Raw genomic sequence first — 26198 nt, forward strand, 5'->3', positions numbered from 1 at the left:
ACTCAGCATCAAGGGTTGGAATTGGGGGTTAAATCACCAAAAATGATTCCCGGGCGCGGCACCCCTGCTGCCCACTGCTCCCCTCACCTCCCAGGGGGTGAACAAGGGGATGGGTCAAATGCAGAGGACAAATTTCACCACACCTAGTGTGTGTGTCACAATCATTGGCACTTTAACTTTAACTATACAAAGTATTTCAATGGTTAGAATTTACGCTTTTGCATGATATACTAGTTACTAGGGGTGTAACGGTACACAAAAACTTCAGTTCGGTACATACCTCGGTTTAGAGGTCACGGTTCGGTTCATTTTCGGTACACTAAGAAAACAACAAAATATAAATGTTTTGGTTTTTTATTTACTAAATTTGTAAACAATGGCTTTATCCTTTTAACATTGGCAACACTATAATAATTCTGACCACGTCAACAACATTAAACTGCCTCAAATTGTTGCTCGGATTAAAAAAAATTACAAACCTTTTCTTCTACATATAAAAAGTGCAACATTAAACAGTTTCAAGTCAACTCATCATGCTTAATTTATTACAGCATTTGGGAAGCCTGTAGTTGATTTTTATTATGTAAATGTTATATTTTTATCAACATGTGATAGCAGGGACCCTGCCATTCAAAACTAGGTTGCTACATTACTAATGATTAATGTAACTATAGCTGAAAAAAATAGTACAATAGCAATAGGAGAGACTATTCATCCCTGAACACCATGGAGTTCAAGTGAAATAACAGATAGACAGGGCTTTGCTGTCTCTCACACACACACACACACACACACACACACACACACACACACACACACACACACACACACACACACACACACACACACCGCAAAATAAGCTAACGTTACGCTAAAAGCTAATTAGCCTTCACCTCAAGCCAGGACTGCGAGCGAGCTGAGCTGCAGTTAAAGTTTCTAGAACGTCAACGGGCTCATAGTGATGTTACTAGTAGTTGACTGGGAGGTGTTTATTATAATTTGGGGAGAGTACGCTGCCTTATGCTCACCTGCTAAACACCTATCTGCTCAACGCTGGAGCATTGACTACATGCGCTCTGAATACGCACTGCGGATTGGCTGTTACCACTCTGAATACGCACTGCTGATTGGCTGTTACCGCTTTGTATGTAACCAATCAGATGGTTGTGTGGGTGGGACAATGCTGGGTGCTGAGACAGAGGCAGAAGAAGCAAAGCAGCTTGTTAAGACTTTAGCTTAGAAACTCGTTCGGTACACCCCCGTACCGAACCGAAACCCCCGTACCGAAACGGTTCAATACGAAACACGTACCGTTACACCCCTACTAGTTACTATGGTAATCTAAGTCACAGCAGCTCAGACGAGGCACCAAGCAGTGTGGGCGGGGAGCGTTTCCACAGAGTGTTTCCAGAGCGGCCAGCCTGAAATGCGGGTGTCAGGGACAGACGCGGAAAGAGATTTTGACAAGTTCTAAAGCTTAGTGATATATAGGATGTATCAGATAGTAGGTGGGTTTATTTTCTACCCTTTGGGTTCATATTTCGCTGTGTTTGTTGCATTTTTGTTGCGTTTCACTTAATTGTAAAATATGACGTATGACGTTCATATGTTGCCAATATTCAGTGTTTTATCGTTCATAGTTAATATTGTAAATCCCACATTCCTTTTTTTCATGTACATTCTGGGTGTCTCATTCAGTAAAAAAATGTAAAATTCCATTCCGTTTTTTAAGGCGGTCTGTCATAACGTTTTTAGCATTCAATCAGACATTATTGTGAGGTTTTGTATTAATGTTCCTAAAAATAGATGTACCGGCCCCCAAACACATTATCTTCTCTAAATCTGGTTCCCCGCGTCTAAATAATTGCCCAGGCTTGGTCAAAAAAAAACATACGTTTGCAAACCAATAATTATAATCCGCAAATAATGTGCCGTTGTTGAGTGGCTGGGCTGTCTACAGATCGGCAGAGTAACCATGTGATACTCTTCTATATCCGGAGATGGTAGCAGGTAGCTAATTGCTTTGGAGGCCTATTTTGAGACAAGACAATTAGTGATGCATGAAAGGTTATGGTTAAGGTTTAAATTCATATCGAACAATTGTGTTGGGTACTTGTCAATATTGGCTACTGAGTTTAATTTTTAACATTTTCTGCTTGCGATGTATGTGCCTTGAGATTTTTTCAATGAAAAAATGTGCCTTGGCTCAAAAGAAGTTGAAGTTTTTCAACTGCAATAAAGCATACAGTCGTCCCTCGCAATATCGCACTTCAAATCTTTACTCTATCACGTTTTTTAACTGAAGTTGACATATTTCTGGCCTAAATTACACTGTATTTATCTTTTAAAGTCGTTCTTGGGGGGACGGCGTGGCGCGGTTGGGAGAGTGGCCGTGCCAGCAACCTGAGAGTTGCTGGTTCAATCACCTTCTACCAATCTAGTCACGTCCGTTGTGTCCTTGAGCAAGACACTTCACCCTTGCTCCTGATGGGTCGTGGTTAGGGCCTTGCATGGCAGCTCCCGCCATCATTGTGTGAATGTCTGTGTGAATGGGTGAATGTGGAAATAGTGTCAAAGCGCTTTGAGTACCTTGAAGGTAGAAAAGCGCTATACAAATATAACCCATTTACCATTTTCTCCACATTGCGCTCCAGAAATGGAGCATTTTCTACGTATTTTTTTCTAAATTAAGTCTTATTTATGTCACAAGCGGTAGGAAATGGATGGATGGATGTACTACGACTTTGACTTGTATATATATTTATATATATTGTTATTTTGCAGCGATCAAAAAGATTCACCGATAACCACTTCCCGGAGAAAAATATACTAAAGACAAACATTTTAATTTAAAATGTAACCTTGCTCTGACTGTAATTCCCTCAAATGAAAGGAAATGTCAAAACAAGCATGAAAACACTTCATCAAAATAGTAAAATCACATTGAACTCTTAACAATAAGCTTAAGCAAAGGTGCAAAAATAAGGAATATGTACTTAATTACTTAAAATATGTACTGTAATTAAGTGTAAGAAAATAGTGCAAAGTGTGAAAATGTAAACGTAGAGAAACCTGAGAAGAACTATTTTCTGCAGGTTTAGTGCCAGGAAGTAATAGCTGTGCTCTAAAGGGTGAGCGCGGCTAAGGTGGTGTGGTATTAGCGGTCTTGGTGGGGATGAGCGCCTTGCATCATTTACAGACCACATTGGTCTGACTACGGTCCCTTTGAAAAAATCCAATAAACTTTTATACTGTCCTGGTGACTTTTCCTCTTTTATCCACAAGTTCATCATTTTTACTTTTCTCTTCTCACTCCATGCCAAAAGAATCAACTGCCAGACAACAAAATGGCTGTTGTCAGTCCCTCTGATCAGCGATCACTTCCTACCAGAGAGCGAGTGCCTTTGTTCGTGCAACCAACCTTGCTTTGCGATGTCCGGCTTCGTCCGATGTAAAAGAAAAACAAAAATCTGACGTTTTGTCGAACGCATTTTTATTGCTATCGATAACGTGTCTGTCGTGATATATACTGATATCGTTTTATCGCCCAGCCCTATTCTATGGATCTACATTTACTCGATTATATTTACATACACAACTTTTTGGATACATTGTAATTGTCAGAGTAGTTTTAATACAATACTTTTTACTTTTGAGTATTTTTGTGATTAAACCGATTGCTACATTTATTTATAAGACCATTATTCATCATCTATTGATCCCTGCTTGCAGGGACGTGTTAATTTGGCTCGTTAAGAAGGCCAAGGAAAGACACAGCACGTGTTGTGGATGGAAGTAGAGGAGAGGGGGCGGGGACACTTTGGGGTAGGATGACCTACATGGTGTGGCTCTTGTTCTCCACCAGGTTGATGTCTCCGGGTTGCAGCTCGGGAATCCAGCGCTCCAGCTCCTCAATCCAGGGGTATTTTAGGGACGAGGGCACCACTACCAGGAGGGGCCACTCTTTCCTGAAAGCATATGCCACCGCGATGGCTTGCACCGTCTTGCCAAGACCCATCTGGACGGGGCCAAATCAACACACGGCGAGAGGTAGAGGAAAAACAAGTCAATCGTGCGCAGCCTCTGCGGCAAATTGTATATGACGGCTGAGCTGATATGAGGCCCAAGAGTAATAAGGTCTGAGAATGATTCTTCTGTCAAAAACCATTAGGCAAGTGGCAGTGCGGCACTAAGTTGACAAATTCATTTGGAAGGTTGGAAAATAGATTTCCTGAGCTGGTGTTGTGTGTGCTTACCTCATCAGCAATCATACATCTGTAAAACAGAAGAAAACAGAAGCCTTAATGAAGCAGACTTGGCAAACTGAAACTGTTGAAAGGCATGAAGAGTTTTGATTTTCACTTAAGATCTGGGTTCATACACTTTATGGATACAAGTAGGTCCCAAAGGGATGGTACATTCATGGAAAGTTGCCCTACTTACAGCTAGGGTTGCAGTTCACGGGAACTTTTTTGGAATGTTTTTGGTAAATCTCCAGATAATTATTGAAAGTTTATGGTAAATTTCCATTCAAGATGATCCCCTGCTGGCCTCCTAATGGACTGGACTTGTACATGAAGTCGGGACCTTGGGTGAACGCTACTTATGCATCAGTCGGTGACGTGTCTACATGCAAGAGGTTCCCCTGCTGGCCCCACTATGGACTGCACTCTCACGGTATCAACCGTATACCCTCGGCATCCATTGCACCGGTCACCACATCTGCGGTCCCCTCCAAGGTTTCTTATTGTTCCCATTGGGTAGAGTTTTTTCTTGCCCTGATGTGGGATGTCGTTGTGGCTTGTGCAGCCCTTTGAGACACTTTTGATTAAGGGCTATATAAATAAACTTTGATTGATTGATTGATTGAAATTTCTATACACCTACAACACATCTCATCTGTTTGTGTTGTTGTGAACGGCATCATCGACGTAACAATAACGTACAAACAGGAGGACAGCAGCCGCAACTTGAGAGTCGTGGCCGTGCTCTTTTTTTTCCTTTTTTTTTTTTTTTTTTTTAACAGCCTCAAGTCCTTTCTTTTCTTGTCTAGTTGAGTACAACAGCAAAGCACACTTTCCCCTTTCACAATAATAGCCCAGTGCGCCACATCCGGTCTGACTGCGCTGACAAAATAAAGATTTCAAAAAAGTACCTTATACACATACAAAATGGAAATTAAGCACTTATTGAGACATTTCCACAATTATTATGCTTTGACCTAAAATATTGTTCAGAATTGTCCAAAGATGTATTGCACAATTAAATGTGAGGATTTTAGCATTGAATTAACAATTTATTTAATTTTATTTGACACAAAAAGCCCACACTCTATGGTGAAAAATATGTATAAAAGGTAAAAAACTGAATAAAAAAAAATATACGGAAAAAACAAATTTTATTTTTTATGTTATTTAAATGTATTGTTATTACTATTATTTCACTTTTTATATATATATTTTTTGCCTATATTTAAAGTTAAGTTTTGGTGGTACAATAAATACTAAGTTTTTCAAATGAAAGAGTAGGTATTCAATTAATCGTGCTTACAATATCAATCAAAATAATTGTGATTATTTTTGTTGCCAGAATCGTCCAGCCCTAATAATTATTTATATATTTTATGACCTTTCGATAATAAGGACCAGGAGAAAAACAATCATAAATGTAAACATTTTTATTTCAAGTGTAAACCTTCCTCTAAATATTATCCCCTCAACTATTAAGGCAGGAAGGAAAGAAAATGTCAACACAAGCATGGAAAACACTCAATGTCAACAAAATAGTAAAATCACATTGAACATTTAACAATAAGCTCTTAAAATGAAGGTGCAAAAATAAAGAATATGTAAGAAATGCTTAATAAAGTGTAATAAAATAGTGTAAGGGGTGAAAATGTAAACATAGAGAAACCTGAGAAGAACTATTTTCTGCAAGTTTAATGGCAGGAAGTTACAGCTGTGCTCTAAAGGGTGAGCGCGGCTAAGGTGGTGTGGTGTTAGTGCTCTTGGTAGGGACGAGCGCCTTGCATCATTTAAGGACCACATTGGTCTGACTACGGTCCCCTTGTAAAAAAAATCCCAAAAACTGCCATACTGTCCAGGTGACTTTTCCTCTTTTATTCACAATTTCTTCATTTCTCTTCTCACTCCATGCAAATAATCAACCCGGGACAACAGGATGGCGAAACCAACTGTGATGGTTGCTACTGTTACCTGATTGGCTGTTAGCGTGCCACTCCCACTGATCAGAGATCAATACCTGCGAGTACCTTTGTTCATGCAACAAACCTTGCTTTGCAACGTCCGGTTTCTTCTGACATAAAAGAAAAAAAACACGTTTTATTGAACACAATTTGTATTGATATAGAGTACGTGTCTATCGCAATGTATACTGACATTGTTTTACCGCCCATTCCCGGTGGAACAGTTCACATCTTATGGGAAGGCGTGGCTCAGATGGTGGGGGCGGCAGACCAGAAACTTGAGGGTCCCTAGTTCGAATCCTGCTTCCGCCATTTGAGTCATTGCCATTGTGTTCTTAAGCATGACAGTTCTTTAAATGTAGATGATTGGTCTTTCAATGTGAAGCACTTTGATTCACTAGAGTAAAAGTGCTATATAAATATAATTTACTTCACTTCTCTTACCACAACTTAGTGACACAGTTAGTGGTATTCGGGTTGTCAGAAGGATCCGATACCAGTATCGTCAGTAGAATACATCAACTTACAAGTTTAATTGGTTCTGTGACAAGGCTCTTATCACAAAACTATTGTATCTGAAATCAGCGTCTCCAATTGAAATGAATTTAAGTGTTTGGCTGACCTAAAACAGCACAATTTTAACAAAAGAAAATACAACCTTTTAGGTAAAAATTGTTGTTAAAAAAACAACAACAATCCAATTGAAAGTAGTATTAACAACTACAGTAGTTGTATGAAGTAATGTAATAATATTGTACAGCATTTGCCATGGAGAGTGGACTTCTACGGTATCTTCCTCGAGCTGCTTATTGTGAAAGGGGAAAGTGTGCTTTGCTGTTGTTCTCAACTAGATGAGAAAAGAAAGGACTTGAGGCTGGAAAAAATAAAAAATAAAAAATAAATTTAAAAAAAGGGCTCGGTCACGACTCCCAAGTTGCGGCTGCTGTCCTCCTGTTTGTACGTTAATGTTACGTCGATGATGCCGTTCACAACAACACAAGCAGATGAGATGTGTTGTGGTTGTGTTTGATTGTTCTTGCTAGCTTTAGCTTCGTGGTTTAGCCACTCTTTCAAGTGACCGTCTCGACATTGTTTAGTTCAGTATGTGTTTCGGGGTTGAATGAGCGTTCGCGGACACATTGTTTTCCCAATAGGTGTTCATTTTCTCCTCACATCGACAGCATTTCAGTAAAATTTTAATACATTTCCTTGATATTATTTTGCGTTTAATCAGCGGATGCCGTTTTATTGGCCAACTATGTGACTCCGTCCTCGGTTAATTCAACGCAAAATTCATATGCCTTACTTTTTTATTAATGAGTTTAGTGATTATCGATTAGCGCTGTGTCAAACAAAAAGTACCGTATTTTCCGGACTATAAAGCACACTTAAAATCCTTTTTTCCCCCTCAAAACTCGACAGTGCGCCTTATAACCCGGTGCGCCGAATGTACGGAATATTTCTGGTTTTGCTTACCGACCTCGAAGCTATTTTTTTGGTACTTGGTGAAATGATAAGTGGCAGTTCAAACATAACAGATACGTGTAGACTGCAATATGATAGCAGTCACACACAAGAGATACGTGTAGGCTGCAATATAACTCAAGTAAACAACACCAAAATTGTATATGTTCCATTGAAAATATTGAACATTACACACTCCGCTCAAAAATCTATCAAAATGTTTTAGTACAACTTTGGTAAGCTATGAAGCCGCACCGCTTGATGGATTGTATTGTGCTTCAACATACGAGTATTATTATGGTGTGTGTATAAGGTAAGACATATTATCTGCCGTTTTGTTTCGCAATATTATGCAAAAGCAACTTTTCTTACCTTCTGGTACCTGCTGATCTGTATTTGGAATCTGCATAAGTCCTAAAAATTTGCGCGTGTCCGACGCCGTAGTCGATAAGCTTCTTCTTTTTCTCTATCTTCTTGTTATGGGACATTCATCCTCCGCTGTTGCCATTTCTAATATAAAGTAGTGTAAAGTTCTTACTTACATCTGTCAGTATACTCGCCATGAAAGCGTTAAAACACACCGGTGTAGTGAGTTTACATTATTCACCCAAGGATCTGTATTATTAGAGCGTTCCGGTCGGACGGTTTTTCACGGGACACATTTCGGCGTTGTTGCACTAGTGAGCCATGGATGAGGAGATGCTGCTCCGTTATTGATTGAAGAAAAGTCTGAATGTCATTACAACAGTTAGCTCCATCTTTTAACACTTCTTCCATTCCCGTCATTGCACGCTACACCGCTACAACAAAGATGACGGGGAGAAGACGCTGTCGAAGGTGAGCCACGTAAATAAGACCGCCCACAAAACGGCGCATCCTGAAGCGACTGTCAGAAAGCGACTTGAAGATGATCTGTAAAACATCATCTATGCAACATTTTGACCACAGAACCACCATTACATGTTATGTAGACCACAAGGAAGTGTTTTATATTTAGAAAAAAAAAATATATGACTCCTTTAATGCGCCCTATAATCCGGTGTGCCTTATATATGAAAAAAAAAATCGAAAATAGACCATTTATCAGCGGTGCGCCTTATAATCCGGTGCGCCTTATGGTCCGGAAAATACTGTAGTAACATATGGTGAGATCACAAACTTCTCGTCGACGTGCTCTTCTTTTCACTCATCCGTTTCACCGTTACAAGCTCCGGAATTTGCATTTCACATGTTCATTTCGTCTCGTATTGACTATTAATTCTCGTTTCACTCTTCTCAACAAGTCAACACTAGACGGTACAAAATGCGGCTGCCAGACTTCCCAGAACAGCCCATATTACCCCCATTTTTACCAGTCTTCATTGACTTCCAGTTAAATTCCGCACAGAGTTTAAGATTTTAGTCCAGACTTTCCGTGCATTGCATGGTGGGGCCCCTCATCAGTACATCACTGACTTCCTATGCCCCTACACTTCAGGGCGCAGCCTCTGCTCTTCAGGCCAGGGTCTCCTTAAGATCCCAAAAACTCATTGTAAAACCTGTGGGGACATGGCATTCCAGGCTATAGCTCCCAGACTCTGGAACAACTTGCACCAGTCCCTCTGTGATTTTGACTGTGTTGAAACTTTTAAGAAACATTTGAAGACTTCTCTTTTTAGTAAAGCTTTTAGTGAATTAACCTTTTACCATCAATTTTAATCCACTGTTTATCCTTTTTATGATGTTGCCCCTGTTGTTTTAGTTGAATTGTTGTTTCATTTCACCTATGTTTTAAACAGAGCTTTGTGATTGTATCTGTGGAAAGCGCTTTATAAATAAAATGCACTTACTTACTTACTATATGTTGCACGGCCCATTTATCGTTTTTTTTTACGATTATTTTATTTTCATGATTGTGAGAAGCCTCAATCGAAATTAAATTCATCTTTCAATATGCATCATAACAAAAATGGTAATATTAAAAAAATGGATAGCTGTCTATAGTCCAACTCATACTGAGATGGAGATTATATCAGTAGAAAAAATTGCATTTAGATAATAATGAGTCATATATTGGAATATGGGATCCATTATTTAAATTTGTTTTAACTATTAAAATGAACCTAAAATATGACTTATTTTTATCCTTGTGGAAAATATTGGACACAATGTGTTGTCAAGCTTATGAGATGCGATGCAAGTGTAAGTTAATTTTTTTAATGTTTTTATTTTTTTTATAAATGGAGGAGATGATAATGTAAATGAGGAATTTCTAATCACTGTTATGTTGGAATTTTTATTAATATTGATACTGTAGTTGATATTATTCCCTTTTGTGTGACTACTTTTGGATTTTTTTGTGTCATGTTTGTGTGTCCTCTCAATTACTCTGTTGATTGCTATTCTGAGTGTTGCTGGGCCGGGTTTGGTTTTGGAATTGGAATTGTATTATTATTGTATTATTGTGTATTAATTTATTAGACTGATTAATAATAATAAAAAACATTTGTCCATCCCTAATAATAATCTATATGGATTGGTAAAAAACAAGCTTATGAGATGCGATGCAAGTGTAAGCCACTGTGACACTATTGTTTATTTTTTTAATGTTTTTATTTTTTTAATAAATGGCTGTGATGATAATGTAAATGAGGTATTTTTTAATCACTGTTATGTTGGAATTCTTATCTACATCGATACTGTAGTTGATATTATTCACTTTTGTGTGACTACTTTTGGATTATTTTGTGTCATGTTTGTGTGTCCTCTCAATTACTCTGTTGATTGCTATTCTGAATGTTGCTGGGCCGGGTTTGGTTTTGGAATTGTATTATTATTGTATTACTGTGTATTATTTTGTTGGACTGTTTAAAAAATCTAATTAAAAATAAATCCTATTTTATTATTGTGTATTATTTTGTTGGACTGATTAAATAAATAAATAAATAAATACAAATTATATTAATTGTCCAGCCCTAATAATAATCCACATAGATTGGTATAAAACACTTACATCGTGATACAGTTTTCAGCTGTATCGCCCCAGCCCTGTACCTGCTAATCATGTCCTACTACATGTTCTAATGCATTAATCCACTTGCACTTGTTTCATCCTATTATGTATAGCAAAACTAGTGATTAATGGACTTTGACGAACAAACGCAAGACTTTAAATGCCAGGTAAACAGAACAGTGACGCTTGGAGCCCAACTTGGACTGTGGAGCCAGCAGATCATCTGTGCCCACTGGGTTGGCTCCTATTGTCGCGACCCTTCTTATTCATGAATGCCTCCAAAATCCAGTCAGCCCAAACAAAGCAAGAGAACAGCTGAGTACCTCAGACGCGCTCGCTCATTATTCTTCTTCCGCCCCTCCACTTCTCGCCCCCCCCTATCTCCGCCCCATTTCTTTCTTTCAGCTGCGGAACATGATTAATGTGCACCTTGCCACTGGTGGTTTTTCTAATTGCCAGCGCACCGGCCCAGTCAGCGCATTGTCCTCACACACACACACACACACACACACACACACACACACACACACACACACACACACACACACACACACACACACACACACACACACACACACACACACACACACACACACACACACACACGTCGTTAACAGGAGGTGTGCACACAAGTGTGAACAGATGTAAATGAACATATTTATATGTGCGCGTGCACATTCTGCATAGCACACAGTGGGGAGGGTGTGTGGCTGGGGCAGGTGTTTGGCCTTTCCCAAAGCATTAATCATCCTCCTTTAAATAACCTCGGTGTCGTCTCTGACGGTTTGAGACCAAGAAGGACGCCGCGGCGCTGTTGCCTGACTACGGCACGGCCCCGTCGCAGCATCTTTCTAATGTTATCGCAGGAACCCACAAGCCCCAAAGTGTCAGGGAACGGGCCTTGCCGGGTGGCTGCAACCATTTGATGGCTTTGACCCCTGCACTCTCGTGTGTACCACGGCCTGGCGCCTGACCCCCGTCTTTCAGCCGCGCTCGGTAAAAGCGAAAAGCGACGCTGGATGGCCGATCTCAATGGCGCTCCCACACACAGAGTGCAGCATTGCGAGACCAAGTTGCCTTTTAGTGGTGATATTTTTGTCAAACGTGGAGCGGCTAAACCCACAACAGAGCTCTGCGGATAAACATTTCAATAAACGCCGCACAAAATCCCTCTTCAATAAAACGCGGCCATGCTCATTTATACGGTGGATACAGCCGAGCACGGCAATAATTTGAATTTGTCATTATTCCAAGTTTCATTTCAAATGGAAGTATAAAGTTTGATCCGCTCGAGGTATTTTCAGTAGAGATTAGTGTTGTCCCGACACCTATATTTTGGTGCCGGTAACAAAATTATTGTGATACTTTTCAGTACTTTTCTAAATAAAGGGGACCACAAAAAATGGCATTATTGGCTTTATTCTAACAAAAAATCTTAGGGTAAATTAAACATGTTTCTTATTGCAAGTTTGTCCTTAAATAAAATAGTGAACATACTAGACAACTTGTCTTTTAGTAGTAAGTAAACAAACAAAGGCTCCTAATTAGTCTGCTGACATTTGCAGTAACATATTGTGTCATTTTCCATTCTATTATTTTATTTTTATTATTAAGGACATGTGGTAGAAAATGGATTATTCATCTACTTGGTCATTTACTGTTAATATCTGCTTACTTTCTCTTTTGACATTTTCTATCTACACTTCTGTTAAAATGTCATAATCACTTATTCTTCTGTTGTTTGATACTTTACATTAGTTTTGGATGATACCACAAATTTAGGTATCAATCCGATACCAAGTAGTTACAGGATCATACATTGGTCATATTCAAAGTTCTCATGTGTCCAGAGACGTATTTCCTGAGTTTATAAACATAATATAAATTTAAAAAAAACGAAAGAAGTTGTTAATATCGACGTAATCATAGTAGTATCGACTCGATACGCTACTGTACTTGGTATCATTACAGTGGACATCAGTTTGGCGTTTGTTTACAATGTGACGAAGAAGAGCTATGGTGTGTCGTGAAACATATTTAGCTATTCCTCGTCCTGCAGTGATAATGTTACTTGTAAGAAACTTACTTTATTTGTCACCATGGAGGCGAGGATTAGTGATTTAGAAGTAGCTAAACCACTGCCGACTGGGGCTGGACTTTAGCCGCTAGCTAGCTAGCCATGTCTTAAAGCACCTCTTCCTGAGGGCGTTTCAGTGTTATAACTTCACCTTTATCTTTAGTTTTTAAGCCAAAATGCGTCCATTCTCCCTTTTCTGTCTACACACTGTATCTGCTTATAAGTACTTTGTGCGTATGCGCACTGCGGAACATGCTCGTCTGCTCGTAAACCAGCAATGACACGACGTGACGACGACAGAGGCGCGGGGTGGTGGACGGGTACTTTTCAGAGGCGGTATAGTACCGAATATGATTCATTAGTATTGCGGTACTATACTAATACCGGTATACCATACAACCCTAGTAGAGATCGACCAATATGGTTTTTTTCAGGGCCGATACCATTACCGATTATTAGTAGTCAAAGAGGGCTTCTATTATAATTGATATTTGGATATTCAATTGCAGTAAAACTTACCTAAACGTGAATAGTATATGTCAGTAACAGTGATGTGCAGTCAGGGCCTGCAACATAAACCATGATCATAAATTAATAAAAGTTCATTTCATTTTTAATTTACTTTCCATAAATATATAAAAGTGTTCATTGTATTCTCTTCATGTCATATTAGGCTCCAGTGTAGCTTGTTTTTTCGTTAGAGCTTTTATCAGAATTCAGCTAGCTTGTTGCCAGCGCTGCATGAATTCTGCCGGGGGCCTTATGAATCAAGATTAGCGGCGGCTGTGCAGTGTAAACAAACAGAGGACATACAATTGATAGACAGTTACGATAGCCAATCAGATCACGAGTAGCCCATGTAGGTAGCCGTACGTTAAACGTGATGATTACAACTTGTGATTTGCAAAAGAAGAAAGTGGCACCAGAGCAAAGACATTTAAATAAAATTAATTAAATTAAATTCAATTAAATTCAATTCAATTCAATTCAATTTTTAATTTAACACATAAAGAAGGGTTAAAAAAGGATATTTAAAGAAAAAAATAGATCTTGTGAGACAAGGTCGGCCGACCCAAGCTAAGCTGTCCCGGCAGCGAAATGGTTTGTCCGCCACTTCTACTTGAATCAACAGACTTAAACGGCGTCGAATGGGTGCTACAAATTGTGAGTTCAAATATTTTATTTCTTTATTTTTTCCACGTTTAATAAGTTTTTTTTTTTTTTACAATTATTTTAATTTTGACAGTACCACGTAAGATACAGTATGTTGGATGCGGGTTTATTGATTTTTAATGCGCCAACAAATAGCCCGTTTAGTACACTGTTGAGGTGATTCAATGCCCGTTTCTGTTTAGTATTTCTCCAGCAGTGACAAAAATTATGGTATTTTGAGAGGTATTGTTTTTATTTTATTTTATTTTTTTAAAGAATTTATTAATCAATCAAACAAAACAATACACAACAACACCATAATAATGCAATCCAATTGCAAAACCAATCCCGACCCAGCAACATTCAGAATAGCAATAAACAGAGCAATTGAGAGGACACACAAACATGACACAGAACAATCTAAAAGTAGTGAAACAAAAATGAATATTATCAACAACAGTATCAATATTAGTACGGTAACAATTTCAACATAGCAGTGATTAAAAATCCCTCATTGACATTATCATTACAGACATTAATTAAAAAAAAAAAAAATAATATATATATATATATATATATATATATATATATATATATATATATAAAAGAAAAAAATGAACAATAGTGTCACAGTGGCTTACACTTGCATCTCATCTCATAAACTTGACAACACATTGTGTCCAATATTTTCCACAAAGATATAATAAGTCATATTTTTGGTTCATTTAATAGTTAAAACTAATTTAAATAATGGATCCCATATTCCAATATATGACTCATTATTATCTAAACTAAATGCAGTTTTGTTCTACTGATATCATCTCCATAGCTTGTGTGTACCAGTCAGAATGTGTTGGACTATCAAGATCTATCAATTTTTTTAATATTACCCTTTTTGTTATTATGCATATTGAAAGAAATGCATTTTTACTCTTTGATGACACGTTACTATTATTTATTGAGGTATTTATTGAAGTCGGACTAAGTAGGAACTGAAGCCCGAGGTGGGAAAACGCACGGCCCGCCACTGGACAGTAAACAGCTGGACAAGGCTTTAAGTTGGGTTTTTTTTACATTATGTTTTAGGAAACCACGGACCAGTAGCAACATAATGTTTCATGTTGTGGTTAATTTAGCACCGCAAAGCATCGGGGGAGTTCACAAACACCTTTATTACGTGTGTCTAAGACAGAGCTGGGCAAATATTTTCACTCGGGCGCCACATTGAGAGAAAAAATGTGTCTGGGGAGCCAATGTGTATGTGTGTATAAATTATATATAGACATTTAGCTGTAAAACTTTGCTGTACAGTATGTGTTTGGCTCCCTTTTTTTCCAGGAACACTAATAAAAAAAATAAACAATGTCCGATAGTATTCTAAAAAAGTTATGACAGACCACCTCAAAGAAACGGAATTGAATTTTACAGTTTTTTACTGAATGGGACACCCAAAATGTACACTAAAATAAAGAAAGTGGGATTTACAATATTAACTATGAAAAATAAAACACTGAATATTAACAAAATATGAACGTTGCTCCTCTTATACTTCTCAGGCCAGCTCCTCAATAGTTGCGTATCTTTTACAAACAAGCAAAACACAACAAAAATGTAACAAACAGCAAAATATGAATGCAAAGGGTAATAAACACCTACAATATGATATATTATCACTTTTATGCAGACATTTGTTGGAAAAATTTGCTTCCGCATCTCTTCCTGACACATGCGTTTCGGGCTGGCTGCTCTGAAAAAAAAATCCTGCCCACTCTGATTTGTTCCTCGTCTGAGCTGCCGTGACTTAGATTACCGTAATAACTGGTATAACACTCAAAAGTGCAGATTTCAACCATTTAAATACTTTCTATAGTTCAAGTCTTACGGTAATTTAAAAACAGCACTGCACATCATAATGGCGGCTACAGTTTTGATGTTAAAGGTCTAAAAAAATTATGTAGAACGTCCGGCGGGCCGGATTGAAAATCTTAATGGGCCGCGGGCCGTATTTTGCCTAGGTCTGGTCTAAGAGGATCATCAACATTTGCATTTCAAAATAGAGAAAATCTCCTGGGAAAATTGGTAAAAATATGGGATATCTCTACTTCACAATAACTTGCCATCTACTCGAGTTTATACAATTTTATAGTAGTTTATTCAAATTGGTTTTATTTGAACATATTTATCGTTTCAAAATGATACACCACATGTTTTCATTTTCTTTACAAAAAGAAGTAGGAAGAAGCAACGCCTATTTAATCCGACCCCTTTTCCATTTCATATCAATTACTTATACATATGTTCACTTTCTGTACTCGGTTTGTACACATTTCAAACATGTCACACATTAAGAATCAGTGTAGTGTAAATAGCACCGTTTTCTTCATAACTAGGTAAGTCATTTAAGATGAGATAAATATTTTTGTCAAGTTCAAGACATTTACCAATATTATTCTTCCTTGTAATTTGCAAACACTTGTAGTTTGAACAGTTCCTTAAAGTGGATCATGCTTCTGATTCAGATTGGTTTTATTTGAACATTTATACAATTTCAAAATGATGCGTCACATTTTTAAATTTTCTTTACATGTCCGTAACGAAGTAGATTTATGGATTTAATACAGTGGTCCCCAAACTACAACCCGCGGCCCAGATATCCGGCCCGCGGCTAGTCCCAAGTAAAAAAATTGTTTTTTTATCTTTTTAAATTATAATTTTTTTAATTTGTCCTTTTTAGCCCATCCATTTTCGACTGCTTGTTACTCTCGGGGTCTCCTAGCCGCTCAGGCAAATCATGTTGTCTAAAAATGCATTTTCCCATCGATAACGTGACGTCATCACGCTCGCGCCGCAGTGTCAGGCGAGCGCTCTGCAAATGCGCGCTCTTTTAGTCAATTACTGCACAAGGAAAAAAATGGCGAAATCATTGGGAAAACATAAAATAAGCTCAGAGTGTAGAGTTTTTAAACATCAGTGGACATATTACTTTTTTTTGTTCAGTGTAAGAAAAAGGCAGCTTGTCTAATCTGCAATGAGACAATATGTATATATGTATGTATGTATGTATTTATTGGGGTTGTACGGTATACCGGTGTTAGTATAGTATCGCGATACTAATGAATCATATTCAGTACTATAGTGCCTCTGAAAAGTACCGTATTTTCCGCACTATTAGCCGCACCTAAAACCACCCGCCCGCGTAGAAGAAGAAAAAGCGCGCGGATATACCGTACGTTTCATTTCCTTTGTGTGTTTACATCTGTAAAGACCACAAAATGGCTCCTACTAAGCGTAAGGGATCCGGTTCATGAAAAGACGCAATCTCTCCATCCGCACACGGATTACTATTTCACAGCAACTGATATTCCTGTGAACCGCACTGTGGATACAACGGGAGCACGTACGGTGAATATTCGCACCACAGGGAATGAGAAGTCATCCTTCACTGTGGTTCTAGCTTGCCATGCTAATGGCCAGAAACTTCCACCCATGGTGATATTCAAAAGGAAGACCTTGCCAAAAGAGACCTTTCCAGCCGGCGTCATCATAAAAGCTAACTCGAAGGGATGGATGAAGAAAAGATGAGCGAGTGGTTAAGGAAAGTTTAAGTTTACGCGAAGAGGCCGGGTGGCTTTTTTCACGCAGCTCTGTCCATGTTGATATACGTATGTTTGTGATTGCACATTTGCGTACATTTTGGGAGTGAACAGAGTTGTTAGAACGCTGGTTTTTAATATATTATTAAAGTTTGACTGACCTATCTGACTGTTTTTTTGACATTCCTTTAGCGCAGTTAGATGCGACTTACAACACCGGGCGGCTTATAGGTGGACAAAGTTTTGAAATATGCCGTTCATTGAAGGCGCGGCTTTTAACCCAGGGCGCCTTATGGTGCGGAAAATACGGTACTGGTCCCCCACCCGTCGTCGTCACGTCGTGTCATGCATGTCTGTCCCCAGTCAGCAGTGTTGTTACTACTTAAACAGTGTTGTTACTACTTAAACAACACTAATCCTTGTCACCATGTAGACATATCAAGTGTAATTATTTCAAGAATCCGCCCTGTGGGGCGCATGATAGCTCTACATGCTTTACTTCACTGCGGTACGTCGGAGCCATGATAATGGATATATATATATACAGGTAAAAGCCAGTAAATTAGAATATTTTGAAAAACTTGATTTATTTCAGTAATTGCATTCAAAAGGTGTAACTTGTACATTATATTTATTCATTGCACACAGACTGATGCATTCAAATGTTTATTTTATTTAATTTTGATGATTTGAAGTGTCAACAAATGAAAATCCAAAATTCCGTGTGTCACAAAATTAGAATATTACTTAAGGCTAATACAAAAAAGGGATTTTTAGAAATGTTGGCCAACTGAAAAGTATGAAAATGAAAAATATGAGCATGTACAATACTCAATACTTGGTTGGAGCTCCTTTTGCCTCAATTACTGCGTTAATGCGGCGTGGCATGGAGTCGATGAGTTTCTGGCACTGCTCAGGTGTTATGAGAGCCCAGGTTGCTCTGATAGTGGCCTTCAACTCTTCTGCGTTTTTGGGTCTGGCATTCTGCATCTTCCTTTTCACAATACCCCACAGATTTTCTATGGGGCTAAGGTCAGGGGAGTTGGCGGGCCAATTTAGAACAGAAATACCATGGTCCATAAACCAGGCACGGATAGATTTTGCGCTGTGTGCAGGCGCCAAGTCCTATTGGAACTTGAAATCTCCATCTCCATAGAGCAGGTCAGCAGCAGGAAGCATGAAGTGCTCTAAAACTTGCTGGTAGACGGCTGCGTTGACCCTGGATCTCAGGAAACAGAGTGGACCGACACCAGCAGATGACATGGCACCCCAAACCATCACCCAACCATGCAAATTTTGCATTTCCTTTGGAAATCGAGGTCCCAGAGTCTGGAGGAAGACAGGAGAGGCACAGGATCCACGTTGCCTGAAGTCTAGTGTAAAGTTTCCACCATCAGTGATGGTTTGGGGTGCACTAACTCTTCCGGGAAATACACCCCCCGCTACCACCAACACCCCCCCCTACACATACACACACACACACATCTTGTAGCGTCCCGGAAGAGTTAGTGCTGCAAAAGGTTCTGGGTATCTGTTCTGTTGTGTTTATGTTGTGTTACGGTGCGGATGTTCTCCCGAAATGTGTTTGTCATTCTTGTTTGGTGTGGGTTCACAGTGTGGCGCATATTTCTAACAGTGTTAAAGTTGTTTATATGGCCACCCGAAGTGTAACCTGTATCGCTGTTGATCAAGTATGCATGCATTCACTTGTGTGTGCGTGCAGAAGCTGCACATATTATGTGACTGGGCCAGCACTCGTTGGACTGGATGAAAAGCAGACGTGATGATTTTTGGGAGGGGCACTGAAATTTAGGAGTCTCCCGGGAGGGTTGGCAAGTATGAGAATTAGCGGTGAATGCGGTGTTACCGCGGCACTGCCGCTGTATACAATCAGCGGGCCAGCTCTAGTGTTAATTTGATATCGCCTCAAGGGCCAAGTGAAATTACACGGCGGGCCAATTTTGGCCCGCGAGCCAGAGTTTGACACCCATGCTCTACTTGCAGATTATTGTACAATGTACTTTGTTCAGAATTTTTTTTCTAGATATTTATCCAATCCTTTTAGCCACTTTCTCTACTATTAAAAACGACTGACAACGCATCTTGCATCTATTTCGGGTGTTTTTGTAGACTGTACTGGGTAAAGTGAATGTGCATCAATGTTTGGCGGCGGTCGGAGGGTCCGGAGGCGCAAACTGGCAGTCACGCTTCGGTCAGTCTACCCCAGGGAAGCTGTGGCTACAAATGTAGCTTACCACCACCAAATTGAATGTGGAGTGAATTAATAATGGGTTTTCCCTTCCCTGTGTGCGCTTTGAGTGTCTAATGCAGTGGTTCTTAACCTGGGTTCGATCGAACCCTACGGTTTCGGTGAGTCGGCCTCAGGGGTTCGGCGGAGCCTCCACCGTGGAGGTCAAGACACACCCGACTCATCGTGTAAATAAAAACTTCTCCCTATCGACGTATTATGGATACCCCCAAACGATGTTCCTTCTAATTTTCCATCTGATTTGCAAGTGTGTAATTTGTTGTGAGTTCATGCACTGTGTTGATTTTGTTCTTTGAACAAGGTGATGTTCATGCACGGTTATTCTGTGCACCAGTAAAAAAAACATATAACTCTGTCTAGAATTTGAAAAAAAAAACATTTTATTTTTCACTAAAGAAGGGTTCGGTGAATGCGCATATGAAACTGGTGGGGTTCGGTACCTCCAACAAGGTTAAGAACCACTGGTCTAATGTATAGAAAAGCGCGATATAAATCGAATCCATTATTATTACTCGTGTTTAGAGAATCTTTACTTCTGTCGCTCCATGTTTGTGACGTACGGCAAACTGCACGGGTCTTTTTTCGGCGGCCAAATTTTCGGTGCATCACTAGTCCATGGTGCACAAATACTAAACTAGTCATATCCATTCATACTGTAACTACCTGCTGGTGTTAATGTGTATGTTTTGTGCGTGTTATATTTCCTATGAACATGAGGAAGTGTTGCTGTGTGTCTGGGAGTAAAACACAGTGGAAATACTTGTTGGAATTGAGCTCGTGTGTGTCTTCTTCTGGACGCTACAATACATTATATTCCTCTATTTGTTTTAATGTAAAAAAAAAAAAAAATAATAATTTGTAAGGCGTGGCGGCTAATATTTTGCTGTGGGGCACACCATCACGATCAAATACATTAAGGGGTACCCCGTATTGTATTTGCTGGTGTAGTTTTTTTGGAGTTGTTAAGAAAAAAAGGGCCTACGTTTATATCCCCCAGAACAATAATCGGTCGAGCTCTAATTTTGAGTCGCATTTGGGGTAAAATAGCAAGACATATCGCCTCTGCAGCAAACTTAAAAGGCAAAAAAATATGGCATATAATTGCCAGCTTTTACATGTACAGTATATGAAATACAGTGTGTGGGTGTTTTGAAGACTAGACTCAGACATTATGGCCTTGGGTGACTTTAATTATAAGCATTATTCCCGCAGTGCCTATTATGGTACGCAAAGTGCATAAAGGTGTATGGCTGTAACTTCATCTTAAATGGTGCTTCAGCTGGTTGACTGACGAACAAAGCAATCAGAGCTTTTAATGTCTAGATTCATTTGAACCTTTTCTCCTATGTTTGCATCCGGTTTAATTTCTGCAGGGCTAACATTTGTATAAAAGCCATACCGGACGGCTAATGGAAAGGCTGTCTCTTTTTAATCAAAGTCTGCTGCATTTCTTGGTGGGAATCTAACAAGAGAAACAAGGTATTTAGGCTTTATTTAGGCTTGATGAGAGTCTCATCATCTTCATGCAAACTATGGACATAGATAATGTATGGCAGCACCTACTGTTCTGCTGGGCAGTCCAAATGCCACTCCGCCTTTCAAATTTTACGTAGTTTTGGCCTAAATTAGGTTGTATTGATGTCTCAGATGCATCACACTTGGCGATGTGTACCAAAATCTGTACAAATCAGTGTACCAATTCACATGAAACCCAACCATATTTCGATACCTTTGTTGCCGGTGTTGTCATGTCCCGTTGCATACTCGTCACCACCGGCCCAAAGACTTGGTGGGAAGACAATCACACAGTCAGCACTGAAAGCGAACTGACTCGGACTCCCTCTAAGTAATGTTGCATTTTTCCATGTCAAAAAAGCAAGCATGCCTAATAGAAAACGCCCAAACGTACAGTAGGGATTCCACTTTTCCAAACTGCACACTAGTTCAATACGTTTTTTCATTGGCTATGCCATTTACATGATTTGACCTGGCGATTTCATCACCTCCAAATCTAGTAATTAAAACTATAACTAAAACACATATACTTACAGTATAAACGCTGTGAAGGATTTAACAAAATCCAAGGCTGGCAGATTCAACTTAATGGCAAAGACAACTTCCTGACTATGGCTATACCATGCCTTGGAATTGCAACTGCATGCAAAATCTACTGTATAATACTTGCAAATGAGACTCAGATGTGTAAGAAAACAAGATATACGCACAGTTATCATATTCTGTCACTGTTAAATGTTAAATGAAAAAAAAGTTTTATCATTAGACAAAATTATATTTATTAACTAACACATGAACAAACACAAAAGTTTTGTAATACTTGCAAATGAGACTCAGCAGTATAAGAAAATGATATACAAGCAGTTATCATAATCTGTCACTGTTAAATGAAAAAAAAAAGTTTTATCATTAGACAAATTAATATTTATTACCACATGAACAAACACAAAAGTTATGTAATACTTGCAAATGAGACTCAGAAGTGTAAGAAAACATGATATAAGCAGAGTTATCATAATCTGTCAGTGTTAAATGTTAAATGAAAAAATAAGTTTTATCCATAGACAAATTAATATTTAACACATGAACAAACAAAAATTATACAATACTTGCAAATGAGACTCAGAAGTGTAAGAAAACAAGATATAAGCAGCGTTATCATAATCTGTCACTGTTAAATGTTAAATGAAAAAAAGTTTTATCATTAGACAAATGTATATTTATTTACACATGAACAACCACTAAATGTATGTAATACTTGCAAATGAGACTCAAAAGTGTGAGAAAAAATATATAAGCAGAGTTATCATAATATGTCACTGTTAAATGTTAAATGAAAAAAAAAAAAAGTTTAATCATTAGACAAATTAATATTTATTAACACGTGAACAAACAGAAAAGTACTGAAAATTGGTACAGTTGAGTACAGATGATTAAAAAAATGGGAATTGGTACCATATCGGCTATACTATAATAATATATATAATCATGTAAAGCAACTTTGGGTACTTAGAAAAGCGCTATATAAATCCCAGTTATTATTATTATTATTAATCATGCTAGATTGTGTCTTATTTTCTATAATTATGTTGCTTGGTATGAACTTAAATACTGAAAATATGGGACATGGGTGTAATTTCATATCTAGAAGGCTCTATTGATGTTAAAAACGATATATGGAAGGTCGTACACAGGTTTTTCTATGCTAACTATGAACATATTCCATTTATAAATACGAATCCTACTTTGCGAGAATTCATCTACCATGGTCAGGCCCCGGAACCAATTGCCGGTAGACGCAGGTACTGTACATACTGTAGAAACCTCAGCAATACAACCAGTAGAGAGATGTACAGGAGCAATAAAGTATTTTTATCGATCCCCTCTTGCATCAGTGAAGCAGGCCTGATTCGATAAAAGCACAGGCAGTCACTTGGAGTAACATATTTGGCAGCTCACAGCAGGAAAGACCAGCAATGTGCAACATCACTGTCAACATGGAAAATGAAAGTGACAAAGAGATCTTAATGGATGTACTTTTACTTCAAACGGATTCCCACCTCCCCATCCCTTCGGTGTTTGGCCAGCCACACTCAAGCATTGTACAAGTGCACTCTGGGTAAATACGTGTTTCAGCACAACTGATTATGGGCCCACTTTGCAAACAATACGCCGAAGCACATCGGATGGGATTTTATTGTCGTACCGTGCCATAACTTTCCCACATTATCTATCATCTAAATCCATAAAAATCCCCTGGTCCTCCTACACTGCCGATACAGCAGGCTGCATCAGCATATGAATTGCAGTGGCATTTGATGTTTCGGCTCGGTGCGCCCGATGATCGCAATGTGAAAAGACACAAGGATTGTGAAATTTAAAGGGAAAAAATCTGCCCACGAATCCTCCCACACATCTGACATCAGTGATGTTCCCTGCCTTCCAGGAAGCTATAAAGAGTTTCTATTTCTTTTTCTTTTCTACACCTTGACAGCCTGCCTCATTTACTTCCGATACTTCCTGCATTGTGACAGCCCACATTTCTCTCAAATTCCAATTGGGAGGTAAAAATATCACTTTGATTCTTCAAACTGTCACTGCAAATAATTTGATATCTGGTGTAACCGACGAAATACAAATACGTTTAACATCAGACCTGACATCGGAGGTGTCCACACTCTTTCCAGAAAGACGCGTTGATATTCACCGCTACGCTACTGCAGGTCGATATATGCTAAGTAAGGGTGTTGCAATCAGGGTTTTATGCTGCTCGGCGGGAATCGATCGAACATATTTATTTATGGTGAGTGCTATTGACAATATGATCTGGAAAAGCATAAAGTAACCTTAGTTTAGACTAGAGCTGACACAAACAATTCATCTATTGCCTCATTTTTCAAATATTCGCCTAATCTAAACGACTGATTGAAAAAAAAAAAACGGTTTTATATTAAATCGACACTAAAACATTTTACTTTAAAATATTCGTTTTGAATCAAGAATCGATTCTGAATCGTATCGTTACCCCCAAGAATCGAATCGAATCAATAAGATAAGATTAACAGCCCTAATAAATATATAAATACGAATTAAAAATTTAAAAAATAAGAAAAATATAGAATATGAGTGTGAATGTTGTCTGTCTATCTGTGTTGGCCCTGGGATGAGGTGGCGACTTGTCCAGGGTGTACCCCGCCTTCCGCCTGAATGCAGCTGAGATAGGCTCCAGCACCCCCCACAACCCCAAAAGGGACAAGCGGTAGAAAATGGATGGATATATTAGGTTGTCGGGTATACCGATATTAGTATAGTACCGCGATTAATTATATTCGGTATAGTGTTGTAACGATACCAATATTTTGGTACCGGTACTAAAATTATTTCGATACTTGTCGGTACTTTTCTAAATAAAGGGGACCACAAAAAATTTCATTATTGGCTTTATTTTAACAAAAAAACTTAGGGTACATTAAACATATGTTTCTTATTGCAAGTTTGTCCTTAAATAAAATAGTGAATACTAGACAACTTGTCTTTTAGTAGTACGTAAACAAACAAAGGCTCCTAATTTAGTCTGCTGACATATGCAGTAACATATAGTGTCATTTATCATTCTATTAATTTGTCAACATTATGAAAGGGGAACATTATCACAATTTCAGAATGGTTAAAACCATTAGAAATCAGTTCCCAGTGGCTTATTATATTTTTCAAAGTTTTTTTTCAAAATTTTACCCATCACGCAATATCCCTAAAAAAAGCTTCAAAGTGCCTGATTTTAACCATCGTTATAAACACCCGTCCATTTTCCTGTGACGTCACATAGTGAAGCCAACACAAACAAACATGGCGGAAAGAACAGCAAGCTATAGCGACATTAGCTCGGATTCAGACTCGGATTTCAGCGGCTTAAGCGATTCAACAGATTACGAATGTATTGAAACGGATGGTTGTAGTGTGGAGGCAGGTAGCGAAAACGAAATTGAAGAAGAAACTGAAGCTATTGAGCTATATCGGTTTGAACCATATGCAAGCGAAACCGACGGACACGATAGCCAGCGACACGGGAGAAAGCGGGGACGAATTCGGCGATCGCCTTCTAACCAACGATTGGTATGTGTTTGTTTGGCATTAAAGGAAACTAACAACTATGAACTAGGTTTACAGCATATGAAATACATTTGGCAACAACATGCACTTTGAGAGTGCAGACAGCCCAATTTTCATCAATTAATATATTCTGTAGACATACCCTCATGTCAGCAGGCCAGGGAATCTAGGGTCGATATTCTTCTCTTGATCATCTTCGGTGGCATAAGGGACGGTGTGAGCCAAGACATCCAGGGGGTTTAGCTCGCTCGTCTGCGGGAACAAACTGCCGCCATTCCTTGCCGTGCTACCGAGGTCCTTTGTCCCTGAATTGCTCACACACTCCGGCAGATTCAATGGGGGTCTGGCGGCAGATTTCTTTGACTTTATCGTTGGAAATGCATCTGCTTTGAGTGTCGCAGGATATCCACACATTCTTGCCATCTCTGTCGTAGCATAGCTTTCGTCGGTAAAGTGTGCGGAACAAATGTCCAATTTCTTGCCACTTTCGCATCTTTGGGCCACTGGTGCAACTTGAATCCGTCCCTGTTCGTGTTGTTACACCCTTCGACAACACACCGACGAGGCATGATGTCTCCAAGGTACGGAAAACAGTTGAAAAAACGGAAAATAACAGAGCTGATTTGACTCGGTGTTTGAGAAAATGGCGGATTGCTTCCCGATGTGACGTCACAACAGAAAGGCGTTTAATTCGCCAAAATTCACCCATTTAGAGTTCGGAAATCGGCTAAAAAAATATATGGTCTTTTTTCTGCAACATCAAGGTATATATTGACGCTTACATAGGTCTGGTGATAATGTTCCCCTTTAAGGACAAGTGG

At 38.8% G+C, this 26198-nt stretch overlaps 1 protein-coding gene across 6 annotated transcripts in view; it reads right to left on the reverse strand.

Annotated features, from left to right (window-relative positions):
* zranb3 (zinc finger, RAN-binding domain containing 3) overlaps window positions 1-26198 on the reverse strand; it is a 281742-nt gene that overhangs the window by 242790 nt on the left and 12754 nt on the right. For 5 of the 6 annotated variants that reach the window (XM_061984961.2, XM_061984960.1, XM_061984962.1 and 2 more), the window contains 2 exons: window positions 4257-4275; window positions 3840-4018 (listed from right to left, as the gene is read on the reverse strand). In XM_061984961.2, coding sequence (XP_061840945.1) covers window positions 3840-4018; window positions 4257-4275 — 198 coding nt within the window. Of the gene's footprint in view, window positions 1-3839; window positions 4019-4256; window positions 4276-13257; window positions 13305-26198 lie in introns of all 6 variants that reach the window. The other variant, XM_061984964.1, reaches the window with a different exon arrangement.

Source organism: Nerophis lumbriciformis, linkage group LG23 (assembly GCF_033978685.3).
Source record: "Nerophis lumbriciformis linkage group LG23, RoL_Nlum_v2.1, whole genome shotgun sequence".
NCBI classification, from domain to species: Eukaryota; Metazoa; Chordata; class Actinopteri; order Syngnathiformes; family Syngnathidae; genus Nerophis; species Nerophis lumbriciformis.